Source organism: Balaenoptera acutorostrata, chromosome 15 (genome assembly GCF_949987535.1).
Source record: "Balaenoptera acutorostrata chromosome 15, mBalAcu1.1, whole genome shotgun sequence".
NCBI classification, from domain to species: domain Eukaryota; kingdom Metazoa; phylum Chordata; class Mammalia; order Artiodactyla; family Balaenopteridae; genus Balaenoptera; species Balaenoptera acutorostrata.
Genome location: NC_080078.1, coordinates 88,738,197 through 88,760,795, shown reverse-complemented (window position 1 = coordinate 88,760,795; position 22,599 = coordinate 88,738,197). Strand labels below are relative to the sequence as shown.

General features: G+C 62.5%; 2 protein-coding genes across 8 annotated transcripts in view; one reads left to right on the top strand and one right to left on the bottom strand.

Annotated features, from left to right (window-relative positions):
• The window catches only part of LOC103009349 (uncharacterized), a 47,111-nt gene extending 43,440 nt beyond the window's left edge, over nucleotides 1-3,671 (bottom strand). For all 3 annotated transcript variants that reach the window (XR_009005560.1, XM_057530221.1, XM_057530222.1), the window contains exon 1: nucleotides 3,572-3,671. Coding sequence is in view for 2 of the 3 variants with exons in the window: in XM_057530221.1 (XP_057386204.1) it covers nucleotides 3,572-3,663 (92 nt within the window). In the remaining variant the exon portion in view is untranslated. The remainder of the gene's footprint in view (nucleotides 1-3,571) is intronic.
• On the top strand, nucleotides 1,480-9,300 carry LOC103020911 (uncharacterized). 5 transcript variants are annotated; one of them, XR_451272.2, is made up of 3 exons: nucleotides 1,480-1,931; nucleotides 6,127-6,193; nucleotides 8,354-9,288. XR_451272.2 is itself a non-coding variant. In XM_057530220.1 (2 exons), exon 1 carries the CDS (start codon nucleotides 6,428-6,430, stop codon nucleotides 7,412-7,414), a length of 987 nt encoding a protein of 328 aa, XP_057386203.1. In that variant the 5' UTR covers nucleotides 6,207-6,427; the 3' UTR covers nucleotides 7,415-7,971; nucleotides 8,354-9,300. The 5 variants fall into 5 exon arrangements, 1 of the variants encoding a protein (XP_057386203.1); XR_009005559.1 differs by lacking the exon at nucleotides 1,480-1,931 and adding an exon at nucleotides 2,377-3,196 and having other exon boundaries at nucleotides 8,354-9,286; XR_451271.2 differs by lacking the exon at nucleotides 1,480-1,931 and adding an exon at nucleotides 3,931-4,035.
• The last annotated feature ends 13,299 nt before the right edge of the window (nucleotides 9,301-22,599 follow it).

Genomic DNA, 22,599 nt, shown 5'->3' with positions numbered 1-22,599 from the left:
CCTTCCCTCAGGGCAGCTGGCCCGTCCTTTGGGGAACAGGCTACTTTGCTTGGCCTCTGAGCAGTTTTCTGCCCCCATCACACAAACAGCCCTTTCTTCTGCCAAATGACCCTTCCAGGTGGCAACAAGTGATGCCCAGAGCCCCGCTGCCCTGCCCCCCTGCCCCTGCACGCCCCCCGGGGACCCCACGCCTGCCACGGGCCATGTCCCCTCTGCTGCAGTCAGCACGCTGAATATTTAATGTCTGGCGAACGCTTCCACCTGCTGACACAGGCAAAGTGACAGAACAATACCGGCAGGGGACAGGCTGGCCACCGACGCCCAGGCAGCTTGCCACCGAGGCCCGGCCCGGCCACAGCTGCCGGCCTGTCTGTCCCCCGGGCGACCCCACAGGCGCGCGCTGCCCCCTTCCTCCAGCGAGAGAGTTCCTGACCTGAAATACATACTTCTTTACATTCCATAGCTTAGCAGGTCCATATGGGCACATAAAGAAGTATGTTTCCCAAGCAGGCAGTTCAACGGCTCAGCTGTGGCGCTTGGGGAAGGGTCCCCCTGAGAAGGCTGCACAGAGGCCGTGGGTCTTCCCCCCGACCCAGTCCCTGGAGACAGCCCACCCCACCCCGCGGCCCCCAGCCCCGTCTGACCTCGGCCCTCCCCTCTCTCTCTCTCCCTCTCCCTCTCACACGCACACACACACACACACACACACACACACACACACGTACGTGCACGGTCAGGAAGGGCAGAAGCAGACAATGAACTCCAGAAAGTCTCAAGAATCCCTCCGATCGCCCCTGCAGTTGTTTAGTTTTGCGTCAACGACACAAGAAAGGACCCAGGCGGCCACCTGCCACCCTCACCCCAGGAAGGATGTGTCATTCCCTCCCAGAGACCGTGCCCGAGCCCCCGCCGGCACCCTCCCTCTCCACCTGGGCGTCCCCGTCCTGACCAAGTGCACAGAGACAGCCGCTCAGGAGGACCCCTCCACGAGTGGCCAGGGAGCAGGGTGGCCAGAGCCAACAGGGAGCTCAGCACTGCCGGCCATAAGCGCAGACGACCGAGAAGCAGACAGGCCTTACCTGGGCAGCTGGGCGGCTTCCTGGGCAGGTCCCTGGTGATTCGGCCTCCCAAGAGCCAGCGCCCCTGAGAGCCGGGCTCATGCCCCTGTCTTTGAAGATGTGCATGAGAAGGGCGGTTGCAGGTGGACCTTGCGTCCTCGGAGGGCGGCTGGGAGCTGCTGGGAAGTGGCCCGGGCCGCGGCCAGCTCCCTCGGCGCCTCGGCCTGGCCACAGTGCCGACGCCCAGCCCGGTGAGGGACTGGGGCCGGCTTGGCCGCCCGCCTCCGGCCGCCTGCTCCTCTGCCTCCCTCCCTCCGTCCCCCTCTCTCCTCCACCCTTCCGCTCCCCTCCACTCCTGGCGCGTCACCACCTACAGCGATGCTTGCGCCAGTGGACGGCTCACACGGGCGCCCAGGGCGACCGGTCCTCACCTGGCTCTTTGTGGCCTGTGCCCAGCCTCCGCCAGGCCTGATCAATACCAATTTACAGTCAAACGCAGGGGCTGCCTTCCTGTTAATGAATTTCCCCAGTGCTCACCGCTTCTAATGAACCCGTTAAACAGGGTTTAAGTAAACTTAGCAAGCGGCCAACTAAGCACTTTGGAATACGTAATTGTATCGATACCGTTTTCCACAGCATTTCAAAATTTCCCTGTGATGGAGACGTGGAGACCCCTCCTCCCCACCACCTTCTACGTCCACCACGAAGCCAGGAGTTTGAACACCACGAGAGTCTGTAGCAGAGCAGCGGGTCATTGGGGTCCGGTCCCCATGCAGGAAGGGAAGCCACCCCAGCCCAAGCCTGCGCTGGGAGGACAGAGGAGCCCACAAGGTGTCAGGAGCAGCGTGGGACAGAGGCCTTGCCGTGGTCCAGGTGAGACCCACAGGTGAGGGAGGTAGGACATGGAAGGGGGACGTCACTGACTGCCGGACGCTCGCTGGGGGGGGGCAGCCGACCGGGTGCAGACACAGAGGGTCTGCCTGCTGGGCCCAGGTCCTGTGTGGCTGGGAGCTGACCCCGGCCTGAGGAGGAGGCCCTGGACCCAAGTGGACTTCTAATTCTCCCTCCGTCAGCAAGACGAAGTGTGGAGTGACCCTGCCCGCCCCTCCCCACCGGGCAGCCCAGCCATCCCTGCGTGGGTGGGCCCAGAGAGGGTGTCCAGCGCTGCTGCCACCCAGGGCAGGGCAGTGTCTGCAGAGCCTGCATCGTGCAGAAGCAACTGGGCGATTTCTCAAGTCCCTGGGCTTGGCAGCAGCCCTGGGCACAGCTGGGCTGGAGTTTATATGGGGGGGCTGGGGGGGGAGGCATGATCAGGGCTCCAAGGGGCACCCCCACTAAAAGGGAAGAGCCACCCGGCAGGAAGACACGGAGGAGTGATGTCCCACTTCCGTGGGGCTGCTGCCATTTGTCATCTTCACGGAGCCAAGGATAAATAAAGGGCAACCGAGACAGCTGCTTGGGCCCCCCGACTTCTCCTCAAGCCCCCCAAGGGTGGAGAGCGCCTCGAGAGAACCGTGCATGATAACTGGAGTCTGAAGTCTAAGTTTCCTGGCTGCCCTCTGACCAGTGAGGCCTCAGAGGATGGGAGGCATGGCCAAGGCTCAGGCCCAGGACCACCCCCCCATCCCCACCCCCAGGCGTTCGTATGGATGGTGCCTGGAGGTCAGGGGAAAGTTGGGAGCCCCAAAGGGCAGGAGAGTCACCCCAGGTCCAGCCAGAGCCCCAGCGAGCTTCTATCCACTCAGAAATGAACCGCAGCCACTTTTCAAAAAGTTTCCCACCCTGATAGAAAAGGAGCACCCAGCCACCTCCAAGGGGACCCCACGGGGCAGTGAGCTGGCACCGGGCCCCTGTGCCAAGCCCAGGCCCTTCAGCTGTGAATGCTCCCAGCCCCCAGCCGGGTGGAGGTCAGGGTCTCTCGCAAGAGACCCCCGGGCTGCCCCCCCCTCCAGCCCCAAGTCTCCGCCCACGTGTGCCCCTGCTCCGCCCGCCCAGCACAGGGACCCTCCCCACTCTGACCCGGGCTGTGAGAGCCGCAAACGCCCGGAGTCCCCACCTGGGGCAGGCTCACCGCAGCCCCTGCTCCGGGCGGGACCCCTGCCCCCAGCGCTTCCACGGTTATTGCTGCAAGTTCCAAGGTAAGTTTCGCCTCGTTCCCACCCAAGCTGCGCTTGGCTGCGGGTTAATCGCACCTTCCGCCCAGCCCCCGCGGCCCCCACCCCAGCACCTCGACCCCCGCGCACCCCATCTGGAGGCGCCGCTTCCTTGCAAAATGCCCGCACGTCAAAGTTCTTGCCTCCCGGTTGGACGCGCCCTCCCCGCCCTGCTGGCTGCTGGCTCTGCAGTTTTCCAAATGCGGACGATGCCACGAGCCAAGAGAAAACTCCAGAGCACCCCCGGCTGGGGCCACGCGGCGCCGGCACCACAGCTCCCACCTCGCCGGCGGGCACACCCCCACCGCGGCGGCCGGCAAGTTTGCGGGGGGCCGTCCGGGCGGGCTGAGCGGGACTCACCGCGGAGCCCCTCCAGCCGGGCTGTCGACCGCGGCCGCGGGCTCAGGGTCGCGGCTCCCGGAGAGACGCTGCTGCAGCCGCGGCCGCGCCATCCACCTTCTCCCGGAGCCAATCGCGAATGCAGGGGCGGGGGAGGCCGGCGCTCCCGATGCGTCCGCACTTGGGGGGTGGGGTGGGGGGCAGAAAGAAAGAAGACACCAGGCACCCCCCTCTCTGCACCCTTGCCCTTCCCCCAGCCCTCCTCAGCAGCGAAGACTTAGCAGGGAGGGAGATCTTGAGAGAGAGAGAGAGAGAGAGAGAGAGAGAGAGAGAGAGAGAGAGAGAGGGAGGGAGGGAGGGAGGGAGGGAGGCTCTGCGGAGTTACCGAGAGCGACCTCGCGGCCGCACACCTTGAGCCCTCCCTGCCTGGGCTGTGTCTGCAGGAAGCTCCTGCACCCCTGCACCCCGGCCGGGGTCAGCACAAGGTAGAGGTCAGGTGAACAAAAGGGGAAGGTCCCAGGGGTGTGCAGGCTCACACAGGCAAACGGCCGGCCCGCACGCGAGACCCACACAGGCGGGGGAGGGGAGGGGAGGGGAGGGCTGACCCGAGGGGCCAGAGCAGGCGTGGCCCCCTCCTCGGATCAGGAGCCGGCCTCACCTTTGCAGTCCTTATATACTCGGCCAAGCATCCCAAACACGCGCCCTGGCCAAGTGGCCCCTCGGGCTGTGCTCTCTGACCATATTTAGTCAAGCAGGGGAAAAAATAGCCTGTCAGCTGGGCCGCGGCTGGCCGGCCACCGGGAACAGGGTGGGAGCGCCAACGCCATTGACGGCCGGTCCTGGGCCCAGGCTGCCGGCCTCTTCCCCTCCCGGCCCCTCCCCACGGGCCTCCCACCGGCCGTCCCTGCCCTGCCATCCCCCTGCTATTTTTAGCCCAGCCCAGTACAGAGGCGCCTCGCGGCGGCCCAGCAGACACCTCTCGGGCCACACAGCCTGCTCCTAGGGGTGCCCTGGGGAGACTCGGCCGCTCCCGAGGCCCGCTGCCTCTTCCCCATCCTTGGCCTCCAGCGGGCTGGGCGCCACCGGTGCCCCCTCCGCTTGGCCCTTTAGCCCAGAATTGGGGCCCAAATCAGGTGGTGAGGGAACAGCCAGTTTTCCCGAGGCTCCCGAGCCAGGCCCGCGATGACGACAGGTCCCCTTGGACGGGGAGCCCGGGGACGAGCTGGCCCACCCCACCCTGCCTGCAGCCGGGGCCACGTGTGGGCCACGTGTGAGCGGGACGCCGCGCGGGTCCGAGTGCCGCTTACGCCTGGGCACCCCCCGGCTCACGCCTGCGTGATGTCGTGGCTGTGTGGCGGCACAGCCCACAGGGACCGTCCTCGCGGGGCCAGGACACAGAGGCCGGCCGGCCCCCGCCGTGTGTGGGCCGGGCAGGTCTCCTCGCCCCCCTGGAGTCCCCCAGGACCAGGGCAGGGGACGGCAATAATGGGGGGGACCCACTTCCCCGAAGGCTAGGTGCAGGGTTCACGTGGGGAGGGGGAGGGGTAGTTAGTATCTCTGTTCCCGGAGTGCCCGCCCGGAGTGTGGGCAGCCATTTCACAGCCCTCTGTCCCCTGTGCCGCCTCAAAGGCCTGGCCCAGCCAGGGACGTGGGGTGTCTGTGCCTCTCAGAGCCAGCTCCCCTGTGCCCATCCCCCCATGACAACCCAGGCCAGGCCCCGGAGCGCAGGGTCCCAGCCCTGGGACCGGGTGCGGTGGGGACGCTCTTTGTGGATCACCCCCTGGGATCCAGTCTCTCCCCCCAGAGCGGCCCAGGCTGGGGAAGGGACGGCAGCGCATCCCAGCAGCGCCATGCGGGCCGGGCCGGGAGCGCAGGGGCAGGGGGTGGGGTGCCGCGGTGGGGCCCTGGAGCAGAGCAGGGCTGGCAGGAGTTGGGGGACGGGGGAGGCGGGCCCAGCGCTCTTGGGAAGCTCTAAGCGGCTGGGAGGCCCAGGCAGGCCCTGCTCCCAGGGCCACCGGCCCAGCCAGGGGGCCCTCGGCTCACTCTGGGTGCGGGGCGTGGACGCTGGGAGATTGCAAGCTGCCCCCATCTGAGTGCATTTCTGGGAACCCAAGAGCCACTTGTCCTCCAGCTGACAGTGGGAGAGCAGCCAGTGTGAGGGGCAGCAGTGGAGCTGGCGCTGCACGTGCCCCCTGTACCCGCCGTTCCCCTCCCCACCCCACCTTCTCTCTCCGGGCAGGGGGCGGGCAGGGGAGGGGGACTCACAGAGGTTGAGCAGGGAGGGTCAGGGAGTCCAGGGACCCTTGGCTGGGCCTGAGGTGGGGGCCGGCCTGTCCCTGAGGCCACCCTGTGAGTGACACTCTAGGCCGTGAGGGCAGGGAGAGGGTGTGGAGCAGGTGCTGCCGTAAATCACCTCCATAATCACCTCCTAGTGGCAGCCCAGCCCTTCCAGACCAGGACGGGGCACGGGGCTCCCTTCCCCGGAGAAGGGGTGGTGTGTGTGGATCGACCCAGGGGTCCCCAAGGTCCCAGGACCAAGCCAGATGACAGAGTACTCTGTTCATTTATCCACACAGCCAGCATCTACAGCTATTCCAGAAGCTTCTCTGTGGGTTACCTCTATCTTCAAAGCATCCCTGAGAGGTAGGTATCCTGCTGTGCCCACTTTACTGGGGAGGAGCGGGGCTCAGAGGGGGAGCTGACTTGCCCGAGGTTGCACAGTGGGGGCGAAGCTGGGCAGTGTCCTGCGGTCTGGCCACTGCTCCAGCCCCCTCACTGGGGCAGTAAAGACAGGCCCAGTGTCGCCTGCCTTGTGTGCCGAGCTTTGGATGTCCTCAGGAAGGTGGCGGGTGACGTGATGGCGTTTCCCGCACGAGGATGGATAAGGCAACCCTCCCTCATTCATTCACCAGCAAGGATGTGCAGCTCGCCCGCCGAGACCACGTGGGGCTGGCCGTGCACGTCCGGTGGAACATTCCACCGTGGCCAGATGTGCTGTGCTTCCCGCACGGGCCACCGCGCTGCACGTGGCTGCTGAGCTCTCACGGTGCGGCTGGCGTGGCTGCAGACCTGAACCTTCGATTTGATGTCAGTCAATTAATCTTAGTTTCAGTGGCCACATGTGAGCAGCGGCTACTGTGCTGGGTGGTGGGAGAGAGAGAGGATGGGGAGCGAAGCAGGAGGTCCTGGGCCCACAGAGAGAGCAGTCTGGGGAAGGGATGGGCTTGTAGGTCAGAGGTCAGGGGAGGCCTCCGTCGGGGATGGACAGGGGCCCAAAGGACGTCTGAGGTGCGGCGGCTGAAAATCTGGGGAGGAGCACCCAGGCAGAGGGCGCTGGGAGGACAGAGGACAGGAGGGAGGGCGGACGGACCTACGGTGGGGCTGGGCAGAGGTGTGCTGCTCAGGTGGGAATGCTGCTCGGGTGGGAATGCTGCCGGGGACAGGGTCGAGCCGCCGAGCCCCAGGCCACCAGGGCTGACGCTTCTCAGCGAGGCTGCGGTCCAGCGGGGAGGGGCACTCAGGTCCTGGCCAGACCTTGAGAGTTTGTCCACAAGATGTGCTGACCCAGGGGAGATGGTTACAGAGAAAGAGGGGGGTCAGGTGAGCTGTCCCCTGGAGAATAGGGTGCCTCTCCTGCGAAGGTGGGAGGGGAGGAAAGGGCAGGCGGGGCCTTCGCTTCGTGGGAGGGGCCTCTGCCCGTGGGCTGGAAAAAGCCGGCCCCACCCCCCACGGAGCAGGAGGTACCCGAGCGGCTGTGAGGGGTGCAGGTGCTCCCTTCTCAGAGCCCCTTGCGGGGCTCGGAGGGGCCCCCGCGACCGGCCTGGGGGACCATCTCCCGGTGAGGAGCCCCTGGAACTCGGGTAACCGGAGGCAGGTGTGGTTTCTGGGTCCCTCGCCCAGTGGACCCCTCGCCCCTCACCCCTTGAGCAGAGGTAGGGGAGCCGGGAGCAGCTGCTGGAGAGCAGCGATTTCCTGGAAGCGCTGAGGACAGTAATGGAGCCTGAGCGGCCCCCTGGGGGAAGTGGCTTCTGCCTGAGAGCATTTCCTGAAGCTCCATCCCTGGCGGCACAGGGCGGGGGGCTAGGGCTGGGCAGGCAGCCCTCCCGTGCATCCCACCCCATGTGCCAGCCTGGGAAGAGTGGGGGTGCAGAGCCCAGGAGGCCCCACAGAGCCCGGCTCCAGCCTCACTGAGAGACCCTCGGGGGCCTGGGTGGGACTGGGCAGTGAGAGGCCACTCTGACCTCGGAGCCTCAGCTTCCTCGTCTGTGAAGTGGGACCACAGCCCCTCCCGGGTGGTGAGGAGGCTGAGGTGTGGACAGAGCCCCTGGCCGAGGCTCCAGCCAGGGAAGCCCCCAGACAGCATCACTGTCTCACCCACCAGAGGAGCTACTGGATGGATGGATGGATGACCTCATCAATGGGTCAGTCAATCCCTCGGCCACTGGGCAGCCGGGGCGGTGGGCAGCACATGGGGGGCAGGGGGAATATGGCTGGACCCATGTCAATGTACGTTCAGCTTTGGGGGTGGCGGTGAGGCTGGGGTCTTATTTGGAGCGGGAAAGGGCAAGGCTGGGCCAGTGCCCTGCGAGCCACAGTCAGAGGGTGGAAGCCCCTTCACCCCAGCCTGGGCACCCACCACCCCAGGAGGCATCCAGAGCCATTCGAAGCATCAGTCCCCGGTCAGCGCTGTCCCCTCTGGCAAGACCCTGTTCCTGCTCACTTTGCTCTATCCTGAGTCTTTAAACAAAACAAAATTAATCCTAGGTTTTATTTTAATATTTCACTTGTACTTTCCGGCAACAGCCAACACACTCTCTGCAATGGCCTCTCTCTGCTAAGAGGAGCCCAGCCTACCCATCAGAGCACCTGAGCAGTCAGACGCCTCTCCAGCGAGTCCACGGAAGATGCTTATCGTCACCGGTCACCAGAGCAATGACCACAGTGGGACACCGCCTCATACCACCAGGACAGCTGGAAAAAACAAGAGCCCCAAACCAGAACATAACAAGTGATATTGTTATCAGCGAGGATGTGGCGAAATTTGAACGTCAGGTGTTGCTGGTGAGAATGTAACACAGCGCAGCCACTGTGGAGAATCGTCTGGCAGCTCCTCAAAAAGTCAAACCATCACAACCAGCAATTCTGCTCCTCGGTACGTGCCCCCAAATGAAACAAGGACCCAAACAGATACCCACACGCGAGGGCTCACAGCAGCCAAATGGGGAAACCCAACGCCGGCTGCCAGTGGGCTGACAAACCGCACAGTGAAGGGATTCAGCCACGCTGGCCACAGTGTGGACACATCTAGGAGACACGGTGCTGAGTGAACAGGCCCAGACGCAGAAGGCCGTGTGTCGTGCGATCCCATTACACGAGCCGCCGGGGCAGGAGAAGCCACCGAGACCAAGCAGACAGAAGGAGGGGGAGACCAACCACCCGATGGGAACCGGGCCCCCTTCGCGGGGAGGAGAACGTCCTGGAACCAGAGAGAGGTGGTGCTTGCACGGCGCTGTGACTGTGCTAAATGCCCCGGAACTGTTTGCTTTTAAATAGCTAATTTTATGTTGTGTGCATTTCACCTCGATTAAAAAACAACAGAAAAAGATAAGTGACCTCAGGGTCCAGCCCAACCCCGTCTCCCCACTGACTCCCACCGCCTGGACGCAGGACCACCCAGACCCGGGCACGGCCCCTGGGCTGTGAAGGCTGAGCTCCTGGTCTCTTAGGGACCTGAATGATGAACTCCAACCTTATCTGTCCCAACACCCCGACACCCGGCTCCACTCAGGCCGGGGAGGGGGCGGCAGGAGTGGGGGGAGGGGAGGGGAGGAAGGGGCAGGAGCAGGGAGGAGGGGCGTGGAGGCGGTTGCTGCCCCTCTGGGCTAAGGACGGCCACAGGCACAGACTTCGGGAGGGTGTCACATTGCCCAGTCCCGTGGCTGCTGGAATATTCCCTGTGGGATGGACAGAATAATGCCCCTCCCCAAAGAGGTCCACATCCTGATCCCCGGAGCCTGTGAATGCATCACTTTCTGTGAATGCAGCTTCTCGCCTGCCTGGATGGCGAGACCACAAACCTGGAGGCACAGAGGGGCTCCTATAGCAACTCGGGGGTGTTTGCACTTAGCCGGTCGAGAAGACGTCCGCCCGCAGGACTTCTCAGGGCCTTTCTGGGGGCTCCTGCCCCGTCATGGTCATCACGTGGTTGTCCCAGTCACCGCAGCCACTGCTGAGTGCTGTGGGAAGCCTGGCAGAGGCCTGCTCTGCTCTCCCAGGAGTTTGGGGAGCAGCTCAGAGTGGGAAGGACATGGCCTTGGTGGCCGAGGGACCCAGGGAGTTGGGAGACAGGCCGTGCACAGGAGGGCTCTGGGGGGAGAAGGGGAAGGACCCCAGATGACCACGACCACCGTTCATCCTGCATCTGCAAGCAGAGCCAACTGTTTCCAACCCTGCCCCCAACTCTGCAGCGCACCTCCGAGGGGCCTGAGCCGGCGAGGACACACAGAGCAGACCGGGCGGGAGAGCCCCGTCTGGCTCTCTGGCGGGAAAGCCCTTCTGACTACAGTTCACACGTCCCTCTTCCTTCTGAGCCGAGCAAAGCTCCCATCCTCCACGTGACACGGGAGCTGGCTTCTGACCTACGGGGTGAGGGGAATTGACAGAAACACAGGCATTTAGACCATTGACCTGCAAACCCATTTAGCGCCCAAAACGTTTCCCCTCCATATTGTTGGACGTGGGGACAGAATGTCCACCAGGTGGGCAAGCGTCACTTTACCTGGGCACAGGCTCCGGCGCATTTGGCTAAGTGGACTCTTTGTGCCCAATGCCTGGACACTCCCAGTGCGCCACCCCTTCCCACCCGCTCTGGGCAAACGCAGGGGCGATGGCTGAGGGGCACCTGTTCCCTGCCCCCTGCCCTCCCTGGGGCTCAGACAACTTCTCTCCCCAGGTAGACCTCAGGGCTCTGGGGCTGCCCTGTTGGACGCCCCGGGCCCAGTGGGGCCCAGAGCCCTGGTCATCGCCCAGCGGTGCGGGCAGGGCCCCAGAGCCCCTAATGCCCCGTTCACGCCAGGTTGCTATCTGCTTGCTAAGGCTAGCGGTGGGGGGCACGGGGGGGGTGAGGGGGGCTCCCACCGCTGAGAGCCCAGCCCGGAGCCCTGAGACAAAGGGGGCCTGGAGTGTTGATCCAGCGAGAGCTCAGCCACCGCTAGCTGCGTCCCTCATCTCTGCCCCATAAATATTCATTCTGCCATTGCTATAAAGGTGCTTTAAAGAAAAAAAGCCAAACTCATGTGGAGTCAGGGACTGCCCAGCTGCGAACACGCAGGCCGCCACGCCAAATCCCCCGTGGATGAGCCACACAGCCGCCACCGGGATGGCTTCTCAGGGCCCCCGTGGGCGCTCTCTGGGGTTTTGCTTAATTTGGGACAGGTTTTTTTGTTCCCTGCATGTAACATTTATAAATGTCACAGTGTGCCCAGGATGCTCTGTGCCTGTGGGCGGGGCCTCCCAAGGGGGCGGGGCCTCCCAAGGGGGCGGGCCCTGCCGCTGCGTGGAAGGTGCGCTGTCGCCCTCCCCTCGGGGGACCCTCCTGCCTCCGCTGGGGGCTGGCCTCCTGCACCTCGGCTTCCACACCCCGAGGCCGGAACCCCGCCCGCTCTGCCAGGTTGTTACAGCCCATCTTGACCCCCCCGAAAGAGCACGAGCACGTCTGTGCCGGACTGGATCTCGGATAGAGCCAGAGGTCACCTCGTCTGGCCCCCTGTCACCAGTAGCTGGATGCTTTGCTTAAATGCTTCCGGCGATGGGGTGCTCACTGCTTCAGAGGTGCCCTCCCCGCCTCAAGGGAGCCGGTGACGGCAGGTCACACGACAACGACCCTGACCATCAGTCAGGTTATCGAAGCCCGGCGGGGTAGCAGGCGCAGGGGGAGCTCCTGAACCTGCACACCTGTAGATGCCGCCGTCCCCAGCAGCCGGCCTGCAGGTGGAATCCTCACTCCCTCTGCACCCTGCACGTCAGAGGCCAGACCCGCATCTGGCTGTGGCCGTCCCCCCTTCCCCTGGAGCCCCCCACTGGCCTCTGCCCTGGCGAAGTTTCTCAGCACCTGGAGCAACAGAAGTTCCCAGGCTAGGGCGGGTGCGGCCACGCTCCGGGGCCCCTGAGGGAGCTTTTGCTTCTTGACCGTGCGGGTTCCCTGAGAGCAGGTGTTCAGACAGTGAGAACCGGGGCCCTGAAGAGAGCGTCCCATTTAACAAATGGAACCCTGCTCAGTCCTGATGGATGGCTTAGCCGGATCGTAAAACTCCGGAGGAAGTCAAATTCAGGTTCTCAAAACCTTGGAGATATTCCTTGAATTTATTATGTGACCTGATAAATTATTGAACCCGAGTCCTCGGGGATCTGGAACAGGCCTGGCAGGCGGGCTGTAACACTCCGAGTCCTGAGGGTCGCGGCGCTCGCCTGCTGTGGGCTAAGGTTCCCCGAGAAATGTTCTTCCGGGAACTTGGGCTGGAAATCCAGAATCCCCGCGAAGCTTTCCCGAGGTCAGAGGGCAGCAAAGCCTGAGAGGCCCCCAGCGTGGTCTTTGGGACCCTCTGTCCCCCTCGGCCCAGGGTCTCCGCTGTTTCTCTGGCAACCTCTCCCTGGGGAGCTCCCCCAATTTCCTTTGAAAACAAACCTGTGGGAGGCGGAGTCCCTGCACCATGCCCCCCAGCCCCGCCTGGCGCAAGGAGGGCAGGACCAGGAACGGAATGTGGTGGGGAATCACTCCCAGGCTTAGGGCGTTAATCTACCCACTGCGAGTTCATCAGAGGGAATGTTCTGCCGGGTGAGCCCGCCCTAATCAGGTGAGTCCTTCACAGGGGACAGCATCAGAAACACGTTGTCCTGCTGGTCTCAGGGAAGGAACCGACAGCCAGGTTGTGACCGGCCCATGGGGCCCCGTGGCAGCCCCCAGCCCCCAGCCACAGACAACGCGGAGCTGCAGGAATGAATCCCACCAATGACCTCACCGAGCCTGGAAGAGACCTCAGCCCCGGCCGCACCCGATTTCAGCGCGGGGAGACCCTGCGCAGAGGAGTCACGCCGGGCTCCTGAGCCACGGGGACTGTCGGAGAACAACTGGGTGGTCAGCTCTCCCGCAGAGCGGAAAACTAGCAAAACACCGAATCCCAAACTCAGGACACGGTTCAAGTCACGTCCATTGGCTCCCCTAGGGAACCTGGGCAGGTGGTCTCCGCGTCCTCGGCCCCTTCCGTCTCCCTGGGGCAGCTGGGCCATGTTGAGAAGAATGCTGACGTACGCCTAGGCTGCGTGGGAAGGGCACCACGGGGCACCGATGCCCCGTGGGCGGTAGCACGTGGGCCATATATGCAGGTTCAGCTCCACTGAAGGCTCACAGTTTGAGGGGCCCTATGAGAGCCTGCTATGCCCCGACAGGTGCTTCCTCCCCACGCCCAGCCCCCACCCCCTGGACGAGAAGAGAATAACAGATCCTGTGTGTCACGGGCCCGGCTTTATTCACTGAGATGGCAGATAGTCAGTCCTGCTTTCTGGTCCGGGCAGCAGTGAGCGTCTTGCTCCAGGACAGCAAAACTGGGAACCACAGCTGCTGGGGGGTCCCATCCACGGCGACGTGAGGAGCCCCCGTTACCCTCCCCTCCCCCCATTCATGACTTGGTGCAGGTCCCCCTGGTCCAAGGGGGACCTCTCCTCCGCCAAGATCCTTCATGACCCCCAACTCCTCCCCCAGCCGGCCCTCCACTGAGCTAATCTCACCTAGATTTTTGAGATTGTCAATCAGCAAACTCATGCTGGCGTTGGGGTCATTGCCCGATGGGGCAGAATCCCTGCAGCCACAGGGGGTGAGGCAGGGTCAGCCCAAAGGGCCACCCACGTGGGCGCCCTCTGGGGTTTTGCGATGGGGGGATCTCTGCAGTGCGCTAGGCCCAGGACTAACTGCAGCCCCCCTCTGGGGCCCGCCTGTGTAGGGGGGCTCAGCCCCCGGAGGTCTCCACCCCTGAGGCAGCCTCTCCGAGCCCCAGGAGTGACCTTCGCCAAGGCTGCGAAGCCTGCAGCCAGTTCTGCTGAAGCACCGCGCATTCATGGTTATGAGCTATTTTATTGCCCAGTCAGTAAAAAACCTTCTGATTAGGTCATTGCAGAGGCAGGCGGATGCCAAAAATTATAAATTTCCTTTTGTCCACCACTGACCCCTCCACCTCCACGCTGGCCTCCGTTCTGGTTCCTTCCCCGTGTTTTCATTAATTACTGAGACATGGCAGCCGTGCCAGGCTGCTTCCAGGCCCCAGTGCTCCTTTCTAGAGGCCGGGTGGTGCTGGAGGACATGGGGGTAGTCTCGGCTCTGGGATGGGGAAGCCCCCTGCAGGCCGTGCCTCTGAGTCTGGCCCTTCCAACCAAGGGCGCAGGCACAGGGGAGGGCCCCGGCTGAAGGCTGTGCCCACGGGGGCCAGGGCCCCTCTCCAGGAACCGGGGTCTCCCAGAAGCAGCACCAGCCCCCTTGAAGCAGGTCCTCTGTGCACCTTTACACAGACTGCACTGAGGTGGGGGCCTGTCCATTCACGCGGTCATTCAGGAGACGTTGGCTGGGCCCACACCACGTGCCCTGTCTGCTGAGCGCTGGGGCTCTGACCCTCCTCTGTGAATCGGGTGGGCTCGGCACCCCGCCCCTGGAGAGGGGGCCTGGCATAGGGAATGGTGTAGATTCAGACCCAAGTGCCAGCTCAGACACAGCCCAGGCCTCCCCACCAGAGAGCCCAGCTTAGAATCAGTAGTGACGTGGTACAAGGATGGGAACAGGGCAGGGAGGACTTCCTGGAAGGGGTGGCATCCATCCCCAGGTCAGGGCTCAGGCCCTCTCTCTAGCTCCTGGGTGAGGCCTGGAGACCTCCCTGCAGAGCCAGCCCAGGGGCACTTGTCCAGTCAGGGGCAGAGGCACCCAAGCGGGACACTCTGGGAGGCGGACACCACCACAGACTCCAGCTCCACCTCGGCACCTGTTGGGCAGACTCAGAATAGCCTTTCCCAAGAGGTCAGTTTGGGCTGGGCGATCGGAGGGCTGGGCGGGTTGGAGGGCTCTGGGGGGGGGGCTGGAGGGCAGCTGCTGCAGTCACTTTCCCTTTTAGGCCGAGGGGGCCGTCCTGCCCGGCCTGGTCACGCCCCCCACAGCTGAGCAGCGAGCGTCCAGCAGACAAGCAGGACAGCACTTTGAAAGTCACATGACGTGGGGCACCCTCCTCCACCTCCATCACAGCGGTCCGCTGGGGGGCTGTCCCCCCGGAGCCCAGAGTGCCCTGGCTCCTTCCTGGCATGTTCTAGACCTGCCCGAGAATGGGACTGGCACGTGGTAGGTGCTCAATAAATCTTCGAGGCCCCGTGACGGACGCTGGGGCAGCCCAGTCAGCGATGCCTCCGACACCAGCTCGGCCCGGCTACCCTGCAGGGGTTTCCCCTGCCCCCCCCCCCCCACGTCTTCCCCAGACGCCCTCCCCAGTCTGGCCCCACCAGCTTCCTCGGGGCCCCTCCCTGGGCTGGAGACAAAGATGAGCAAAGAGCCTTCCCGGGGCTGGAGGCCGCTGGGCGGCTGTGAGGGACCGGGGATTCACCCAGCAGCCCTGCCCGGAGCCCGCACCCAGGTCCCCGCCACCCCAGGCAGCACCACTTCTCTAGTAAGTTCTAACGGCGAGCTCGGCTTTCCAGAAGCGTAATTAAGTGTGACGACCTCACTGCTGCCCCCGCCCCACGAGATCAGGTCGGGCTTTTTAATTAGCCCCACCAATAAATATGTCAAAGTCCCCTTAAAAATATATCTGTCTCCCAAGGCCAAGCTGAGTGACGGCGTGAACAGGGGCTTAGAGACCAGGCACCGGTGCCTCAAGCTCCTCATGTCAGTGGCACTGCCTGAGAACGGAGGAGCCCACTGCCCGCCCAGGGCCTAAACGCTCAGCCCCGCCAGGCCCCTGACCATGGCGGGGCGGCCCGGGGGCCCCAGCTTCGCCCAGGACGGTGGGGAAACAGGGGGCTGTGGCCGGCAAGCTTGAAGCACCCGTTTCTGCAGACCCCGTCTTGGCCCAGAAGATGGGGGGCAAGGCAGCAGACCCCCACCCTGGCAGGGCGGCAGGCGTTTGCTTCGTTTGGGCCCCTCGTCCTCCACCCATGTCTTAGGGGACTTCCTGGTGTCCTGGGGGTTTTCTCTCCAAAGAGAATTGCCCCGGGGGCTGTCGGTGGGGGGGGGACGCTCACCCTCTCGGGACTTGTAACCGGCTTTGCACGTCTCTCCAGCCACCCCCCTACTGTCAGTGGGCACCGCAAGGGTCAGAGAGAGACGCGACGCAGAAGTTCCAGAAGTTCACATTCAGAAAGTGACCTGTTAGTCCTGGTTTTCCAGCTCCTGCTGCCTGGGTGGGTGGGGGTGGGATCGGCAGGGAGGCTCTTTAACTTGGAGTCGCCCCTGCGTGGGAGGGATAATTTCAAGAACCCCCTCTACCTCCTAGGAAGGTTCCAGAACCTCCCCTGTGCTTCCCACTGCCTCGCCTGGGTCCGAGCCCAAGTCCAGCAAGTGCCCCCCTGCCCTCTCCAGGGGGCACTGTCCAGGGGTGGCTGCTCGAAGCCCAGGTCCCCTGAGTGCAGGGTTGCCAGGGGCTCAGCCTGACGTGAGCATGGCCCTGGGAAGGGAAGGCTGGGGGTGGAGGTCATGACCTGCCCTGGAGGGGTGCCCAGTTCTGGCGGGACCTTCTCCACCTGCCCTCGGCTCCTTGAGAGCACCCCCAGACCAGGAAGAGAAAGAGGCCGAGGAAGGTAAGTGCCCTGAGCGGGGCTGAGGGACCGGTGGGGGGGGGGGATCAGGAAAGCCCCCTCCCCACCCCCTGCACAGCCCTGGGGAGGGCCCGGGCCCAGAGCCACCAGGGCACCCACACCGCACTCCCCTCTGAGCCCCAGCCGAGACCACGGAACACGGAACATGGGCCGACGTGGAGGAAGGCGGAGGCTCTCACCATTGGTGCAGCCAACATTCATTGAGTGTTTGCTGCATACCTGCCTTTTGTATTCATCACACAACATCTTCACAACAAACCCATGACCCGGTTCTGGTTTCAGGTCAGGAGGGCGGCAAGCTGACTTCCAATGAGAACTGAGGGCCCCCCCGCAGGGCCCCCAGGGCTCTCCGACCCTGCCAACCCCCAGACACACCCCCGCCGCCCCCTCCCGGAGCCCCCAGGTGGACCCTCCGGCTGGCTTCCTGAGCACTAGAGAGCCTGGTATTGACCGCACGCAGACTGGGCATTGATTGGCTGAAAGGCGAAACCTGAAATAGTCCCCGCTGCCGGTAAACGGGATTTTTAGTTGTTTAGGCAGCTGATCTCTGGTGCCTCCCAGGAAGCTGGGCAGCAGGGGATGGGAACGGGAGCTTTGATGTCCACAGCCGCAGGGCAGGCCTGCTGGGGGCCCGCACCGCCCACTCTGTGCAGGGTCCAGCAGGAGGTCTGTGCTCCCGGGAGCCCCGGCGCGGGGCCCCGGCCAGGGTGGCAGGCCTGGGACATGCTGCAGGACATGGCAACAGCTCTGAATCCCAGGGCTGGTCCTGGCTCAGCCGTGTTCTCCGACCCCCTGGGCGAGTCACGTCGGTGCCCCCACTTCCTCATCCGTAAAATAAAATAGCAGCCACGCAGGATGCTTGCCTGGCCGAGGTGACACGTGCACCGCCTGGAGGAGCGTCTGGCTCGGGGTGTTTGTTCAGTTAAAGGCGGCCGTTACTTTGAGCCTAACCCCTAACAAAACTCATTAAAGTCATTAAGGATGTTCTATTAAGAACTGTGTGACTAGATGCATTGAGAGGCCTTGGCAGGTGCTGTTACAGAAACAAGTGCACTTCGGGGGCTTCCCTGGTGGCACAGTGGTTAAGAACCCACCTGCCAATGCAGGGGACACAGGTTCGAGCCCTGGTCCGGGAAGATCCCACATGCCACAGAGCAACTAAGCCCGTGCGCCACAACTACTGAGCCCATGCGCCACAACTACTGAAGCCTGCAGGCCTAGAGCTCGTGCTCTGTAACAAGAGAAGCCACCACAATGAGAAGCCCGCGCGCGGCAACGAAGAGTAGCCCCCGCTCACCACAACTAGAGAAAGCCCGCGCACAGCAACGGAAGACCCAATGCAGCCAAAAATAAATAAATAAATAAATTTATTTTTAAAAAAAAAGGAAAAAAGAAACACGTGCACTTCGGAAGCGTGGGGTCATTGCGATGGTGCGCCCCGACACTCCTAATAGGTCAGAGTGTGCATCTTCTGCAACTCTACGTAATTCCAAATGTGCTGAGTGCTCCCAGGGGTGAGGTGGGCCGGGCTCAGGAACAGCCCCCATCCCGGACATGCAGCCCTGGGGGCTACAAAGACCTATATGAACAACAAAACAATGCAAAGTCGCCAGAGGCTGAGAGAGCAAAGATGGGAGGGGGTCCTATGTGGTTGTAGGCCAGGATGAGAGCTTTGATTTTATTCTAAGGGTACAGGAAGCCCCTGGGAGTATCAGGAAGGGAGAACGATGGGTCCAGGAGGGGAGCCAATGGGAGGCCAGAGCAGGGGCCATGCTGGAGCTGGGAGGGAGGGAGGTGGGCACCGGCTGGGAAGCCTTCACAGCACCTCACTTCCCTACTTGTCCCCACTCACCAAGGCCACCAAGGCCTGGAGCAGGGGCTTCAAACCCCCACGTGCCCACAGAGGTGCCAGGTCTGAACACGGGCGCCTCCCCCTGCCCTGCCCCCAGCACCCTCCCGGTGCCCCCCTGGTGCCACCCCCCCGTGTGCCAGGGAGCAGCTCTGCCTGCACATCTCCAACCCATTAGGGCCCGGCTGACATTTCTCCCAGAAATAATTAACTTGGACATCACAAAGGGCATTTCCAGCAGCCAAGGTCATCCCAGGGCTGGCCGTGGCCTCTCTCTCCGCGGTCCCTCCTCAGCCCACAGCTTGGACGAATGGGGTTTCAGAGACCTGGCTGCCGGCTCGCAGGAGAGAAGAGAAGCTAACGCTGCTTTTCTTGCAGGAATAACTGCTGCTGCCTCGTCAGCTGCAAACCGCCTGGCGGGGGAGGCTGGCAGAGCTGCCTCGGACTCCGAATCCCAAAGGGCCCACGGGGCTGCAGGCATGGGGGCTGCAGGCGTGGGGGCCGCCCAGGGCGCCCTCGCTCGCTGTCAAGGGCTAGTGTCAGCCTCCTGCTCTGTGAGCACAAACTTCTCTGGCACCCCCGTAACCTGAGTGTGGGCCGCGGGGAGCCGGCGGGGAGCGGGGTGACCGGGGCCACATGCCCCCACCTGCAAACGAGTGATAGAGCCTCGCCTTCACAGGCGTCCGAGGTCAGTGAGGTAGTGTGCAGGCTGCCAGGCACACTCGTGTGCTCACTGGGCATGTAACTGTCCTGGGGCCACCGCAACAAAGCCCCACAGACCAGCTCTGTTCCCGAGGCTGCTTCCTTCCGAGGCAGAATCTACCCCAGGCCTCTCTCCAGCTCCTGCTGACATCTTGGCGTCCCTTGGCTTGTAGAAGCATCGCCCTGACCTCTACCTTGATCTTCACATGGTGTCTCCCTGTGAGCGTGTCTGTCCCAATGTGCCCTTTTTATAAGGACACCAGTCATTTGGATTAGGAGACACGCTTCCTCAGAGTGACCTCATCTTAGCTAATTACATCTGCAACAACCCTATTTCCAAATAAGGTCACATTCTGAGGTCCTGAGGGTGAGGACTTCAACATACAGGTTTTTAGGAGACGCAATTCACCCCACAGCACTAGGCCTGAGAGGCTGCTGGGAAAGAAAATCCCCTTCTACACAAAAGCCTGCACACGGGTATTTATAGCAGCTGTATTCATAGTTGCCAAAACTTGGAAGCAACCGAGATGTCCTTCAGCAGGTGATGGACAAATAAACTGTGGTCCATCCAGACAGTGGAACATTATTCAGCCCTGAAAAGAAATGAGCTGTCAAGCCATGAAAAGACATGGAGGAAACTTAAATGCATTTAACTAAGTGAAAGAAGCCAATATGGGGGCTTCCCTGGTGGCGCAGTGGTTAAGAATCCGCCTGCCAATGCAGGGGACACGGTTCGAGCCCTGGTCTGGGAAGATTCCACATGCGGTGGAGCAACTAAGCCCATGCGCCACAACTACTGAGCCTGCATGCTACAACTACTGAAGCCCGCACACCTAGAGTCAGTGCTCCACAACAAGAGAAGCCACTGCAATGAGAAGCCCACGCACCACAATGAAGAGTAGCCCCTGCTCGCCACAACTAGAGAAAAGCCCGTGAGCAATAGCGAAGACCCAACACAGCCAAAAATAAATAAATGAATTTATTAAAAAGTAAAAAAAAAAAGAAGCCAATCTGAAAAAGCTACAGACTGTATGATTCCAACTGTATGACATTCTGGAAAAGACAAAACTATGGAGAGCGTAAAAAAAACAAAAACAAAAACAAGGGTTGGTGTGTGCAGGGGATGAACACAGAGGCAGAGCACAGAGGATTTTCAGGGCAGCGAAACTACTCTGTATGACACTGTAATGGTGGACACATGTTATACGTTTGTGCAGACCCATAGAATGTACAACCCAAGAGTGAGCCCTGACGTAACCTCTGGACCCTGGGTGGAGATGAGGTGTCAATGCAGGTTCGTCAGTTGTAACAAATGCACCATCCGGTGGGCATGTTAGTGATGTGGGCTGTGCATGTGGGGCCGGGGGTATACGGGAAATCTCCGTACTTTCTGCATGCTTCTCCTGGAGAACTAAAACTGCTGTTTTAAAAAATAATCTATTACTTTTTTTAAAAGTTCACCAGAGGGACCCTGGAAATAGGACCACATTTCCATGAGGGTCATAACTAACTGTGCCCTCCCTCCCTCTAATCTGTAACCAGGATGACGGTGTCTGTCCCCACCCCCCGGGAGCCATGCTCCTCTGACCTGGTGGGGCCAGCAGTGAGCTGAGCCGGAGCTCCGAGCCACCAAGAGGCAGAATGGGACGCGGACACAGGTGTGGCCAGGGGTGGCCCCAAGGAAAGGAACTCAGGCCCCCGCCACAGCTGGAAGCCTCTGGAGGGGTGGGGAGGAGGGTGAAGGCCGGCTGGGCCTCTGAGGGTGGATGTTCATGAGAGTCGGGCCTGCAACGGCTGTCCCTACAGCCCCGTCGCCTGCGACTTCTCTCCAGCCTACTGGGCGGGGGGGCTGAGCCTGCAGACTTGGCCGCAGGTCCCAGCGCAGCCCACTCACCCCGTCACCCTCGGCAGCTCCCTTCCTGTCTGGCTTCCCCATCCAGCCCAGCAGTGACCTTTGACCCAAGCAAAGTGATCTGATTAGAAGGCATTCAGAGGGGACACAGCTGTTCCACTGTCCTCTGGGAGGGTTGACACAGAGGCCTGTCGAGGTTTGACAGAAGCCAGGCGGAGGCTCAGGGAATCACCTCGTGGTGTGGTGAGGGCAGCGCTCTGGCGGGGCTGGTCCACCTGCACGTCACAGGTCCCTGCGTCCTGAGAGGGAGGCGGAATCACAGCCCCCCAGACACCCACATCCCGACCCCCAGAACCTGTGAGCATGGCTCCTCCCAGGACGGCAGGGACTCTGCAGGCGTGATGCAGTCAAGGACCGTGATGGGGAGGTTCTCCTGGGCTCCCCAGGTGGTCTGAACACGGGATCACGGAGGTCTTAGAGCAGCCGGAGGAGGAGGACACGTGATGTGGAAAAGAGAGGGACCAGGAGGTGCCAGCTGCCGGCTGTGCAGACGGAGGGAGGGGCCTCCGGACACTGGAACCGACTCTCCCCGGAGCCTCCAGGAGGACCAGCCCCACGGACCCCTCGATTTTAGCCCAGGACACCCGTGTTGGACTTCTGACCCGGAGGACCGTGAGACGACAAATCTGTGTTGTTTTAAGCCGCTGGATTTATGGGGATCTGTTCCGGGCAGCAACAGCACTCTGGTGTACCCTGTAAATTAACCATTGCTTTTGGTACCAGCAAGTGCTGTCCTGCCTCAGCCGTCACCACAAGGACCACAGTCCACTCCCCAGGGGATGGAGGGACGCCGGGAATGCCCCAGTGGCTGCCCCACGGGAGTGATGTTTCTGCTTCCGCAGAGGCCTTCTTCCCATCACAGATCAGCGCCCGGGGAGGCGTCCCGGGCCCTCTTTCATCGCGTCAGAGGCAGCACAGGTGCTGAGATGGGGGCCCCGGCTGGGTGACCAGCTCGTCACCCAGGTGATGGGGTGCAGGGGCCCACGGACCCACCCTGTCTCCATCACTCCCCATTCATCTCTGCCTGAGCCTGCTGGTCCTCGCTACCCCACGTGGCATCCCTGGCTCTGTCCACTCAGGCTGCTGTAACAAAGGCCACAGACTTGAGGGGCGCTTAATCACAACTGATGTTTATTTCTCACAGCCCTGGAGGCTGGAGGCCTGAGATCAGGGTGCCAGCACGGTCGGGTCCTTGTGAGGCCTCTTCCCGGTTGTAAACGGTGGTCTTCTCCCTGGGTCCTCACATGGTGAGCAGGGTGAGGGGGCTCTCTGGGGCCCCTTTTACAAGGGCACTAATCCCATTCATTGGGGCTTCACCCTCACGACCTCATCACCTCCCAAAGGCCCCACCTCCTGGCACCGTTGCCTTGGGGGTTAGGGTTTCAACACAGGAATTTGGGGGGGGGGGGACACACACCTTCGGTCCATAACAGTCCCCTTGAGCTGGGTGAGACTGGCCCACCGGACAGGTAAGAGACCCCTCTGGCAAGCACAATGGTCCATCTGCCCATTGCTGGCAGCCCCTGAGGCTACTCCAGGCAAGCGTAGCCCCGTCTGGCTGCCAGCCCCTTCCCAAGCCAGCCTGGGTTGCATCCTCTCTGCTTTCATCAGTCTGTGCCTTAATCAGCCCCCGTCCCTGAGGCCCCTTCTTTATAGGTGTGCCCACCAGCCCCAACCCCAGCAGGGCTGTGAACTCGCCACCATGACACAAGCAGAGAGCACTGTCTTGCTGAAGGAGACCTCCCT

What these genes read in the sequence shown, in the direction of transcription:
- LOC103020911 (XM_057530220.1), top strand. Translation starts at nt 6,428, where the DNA reads ATGGATAAGGCAACCCTCCCTCATTCATTCACCAGCAAGGATGTGCAG.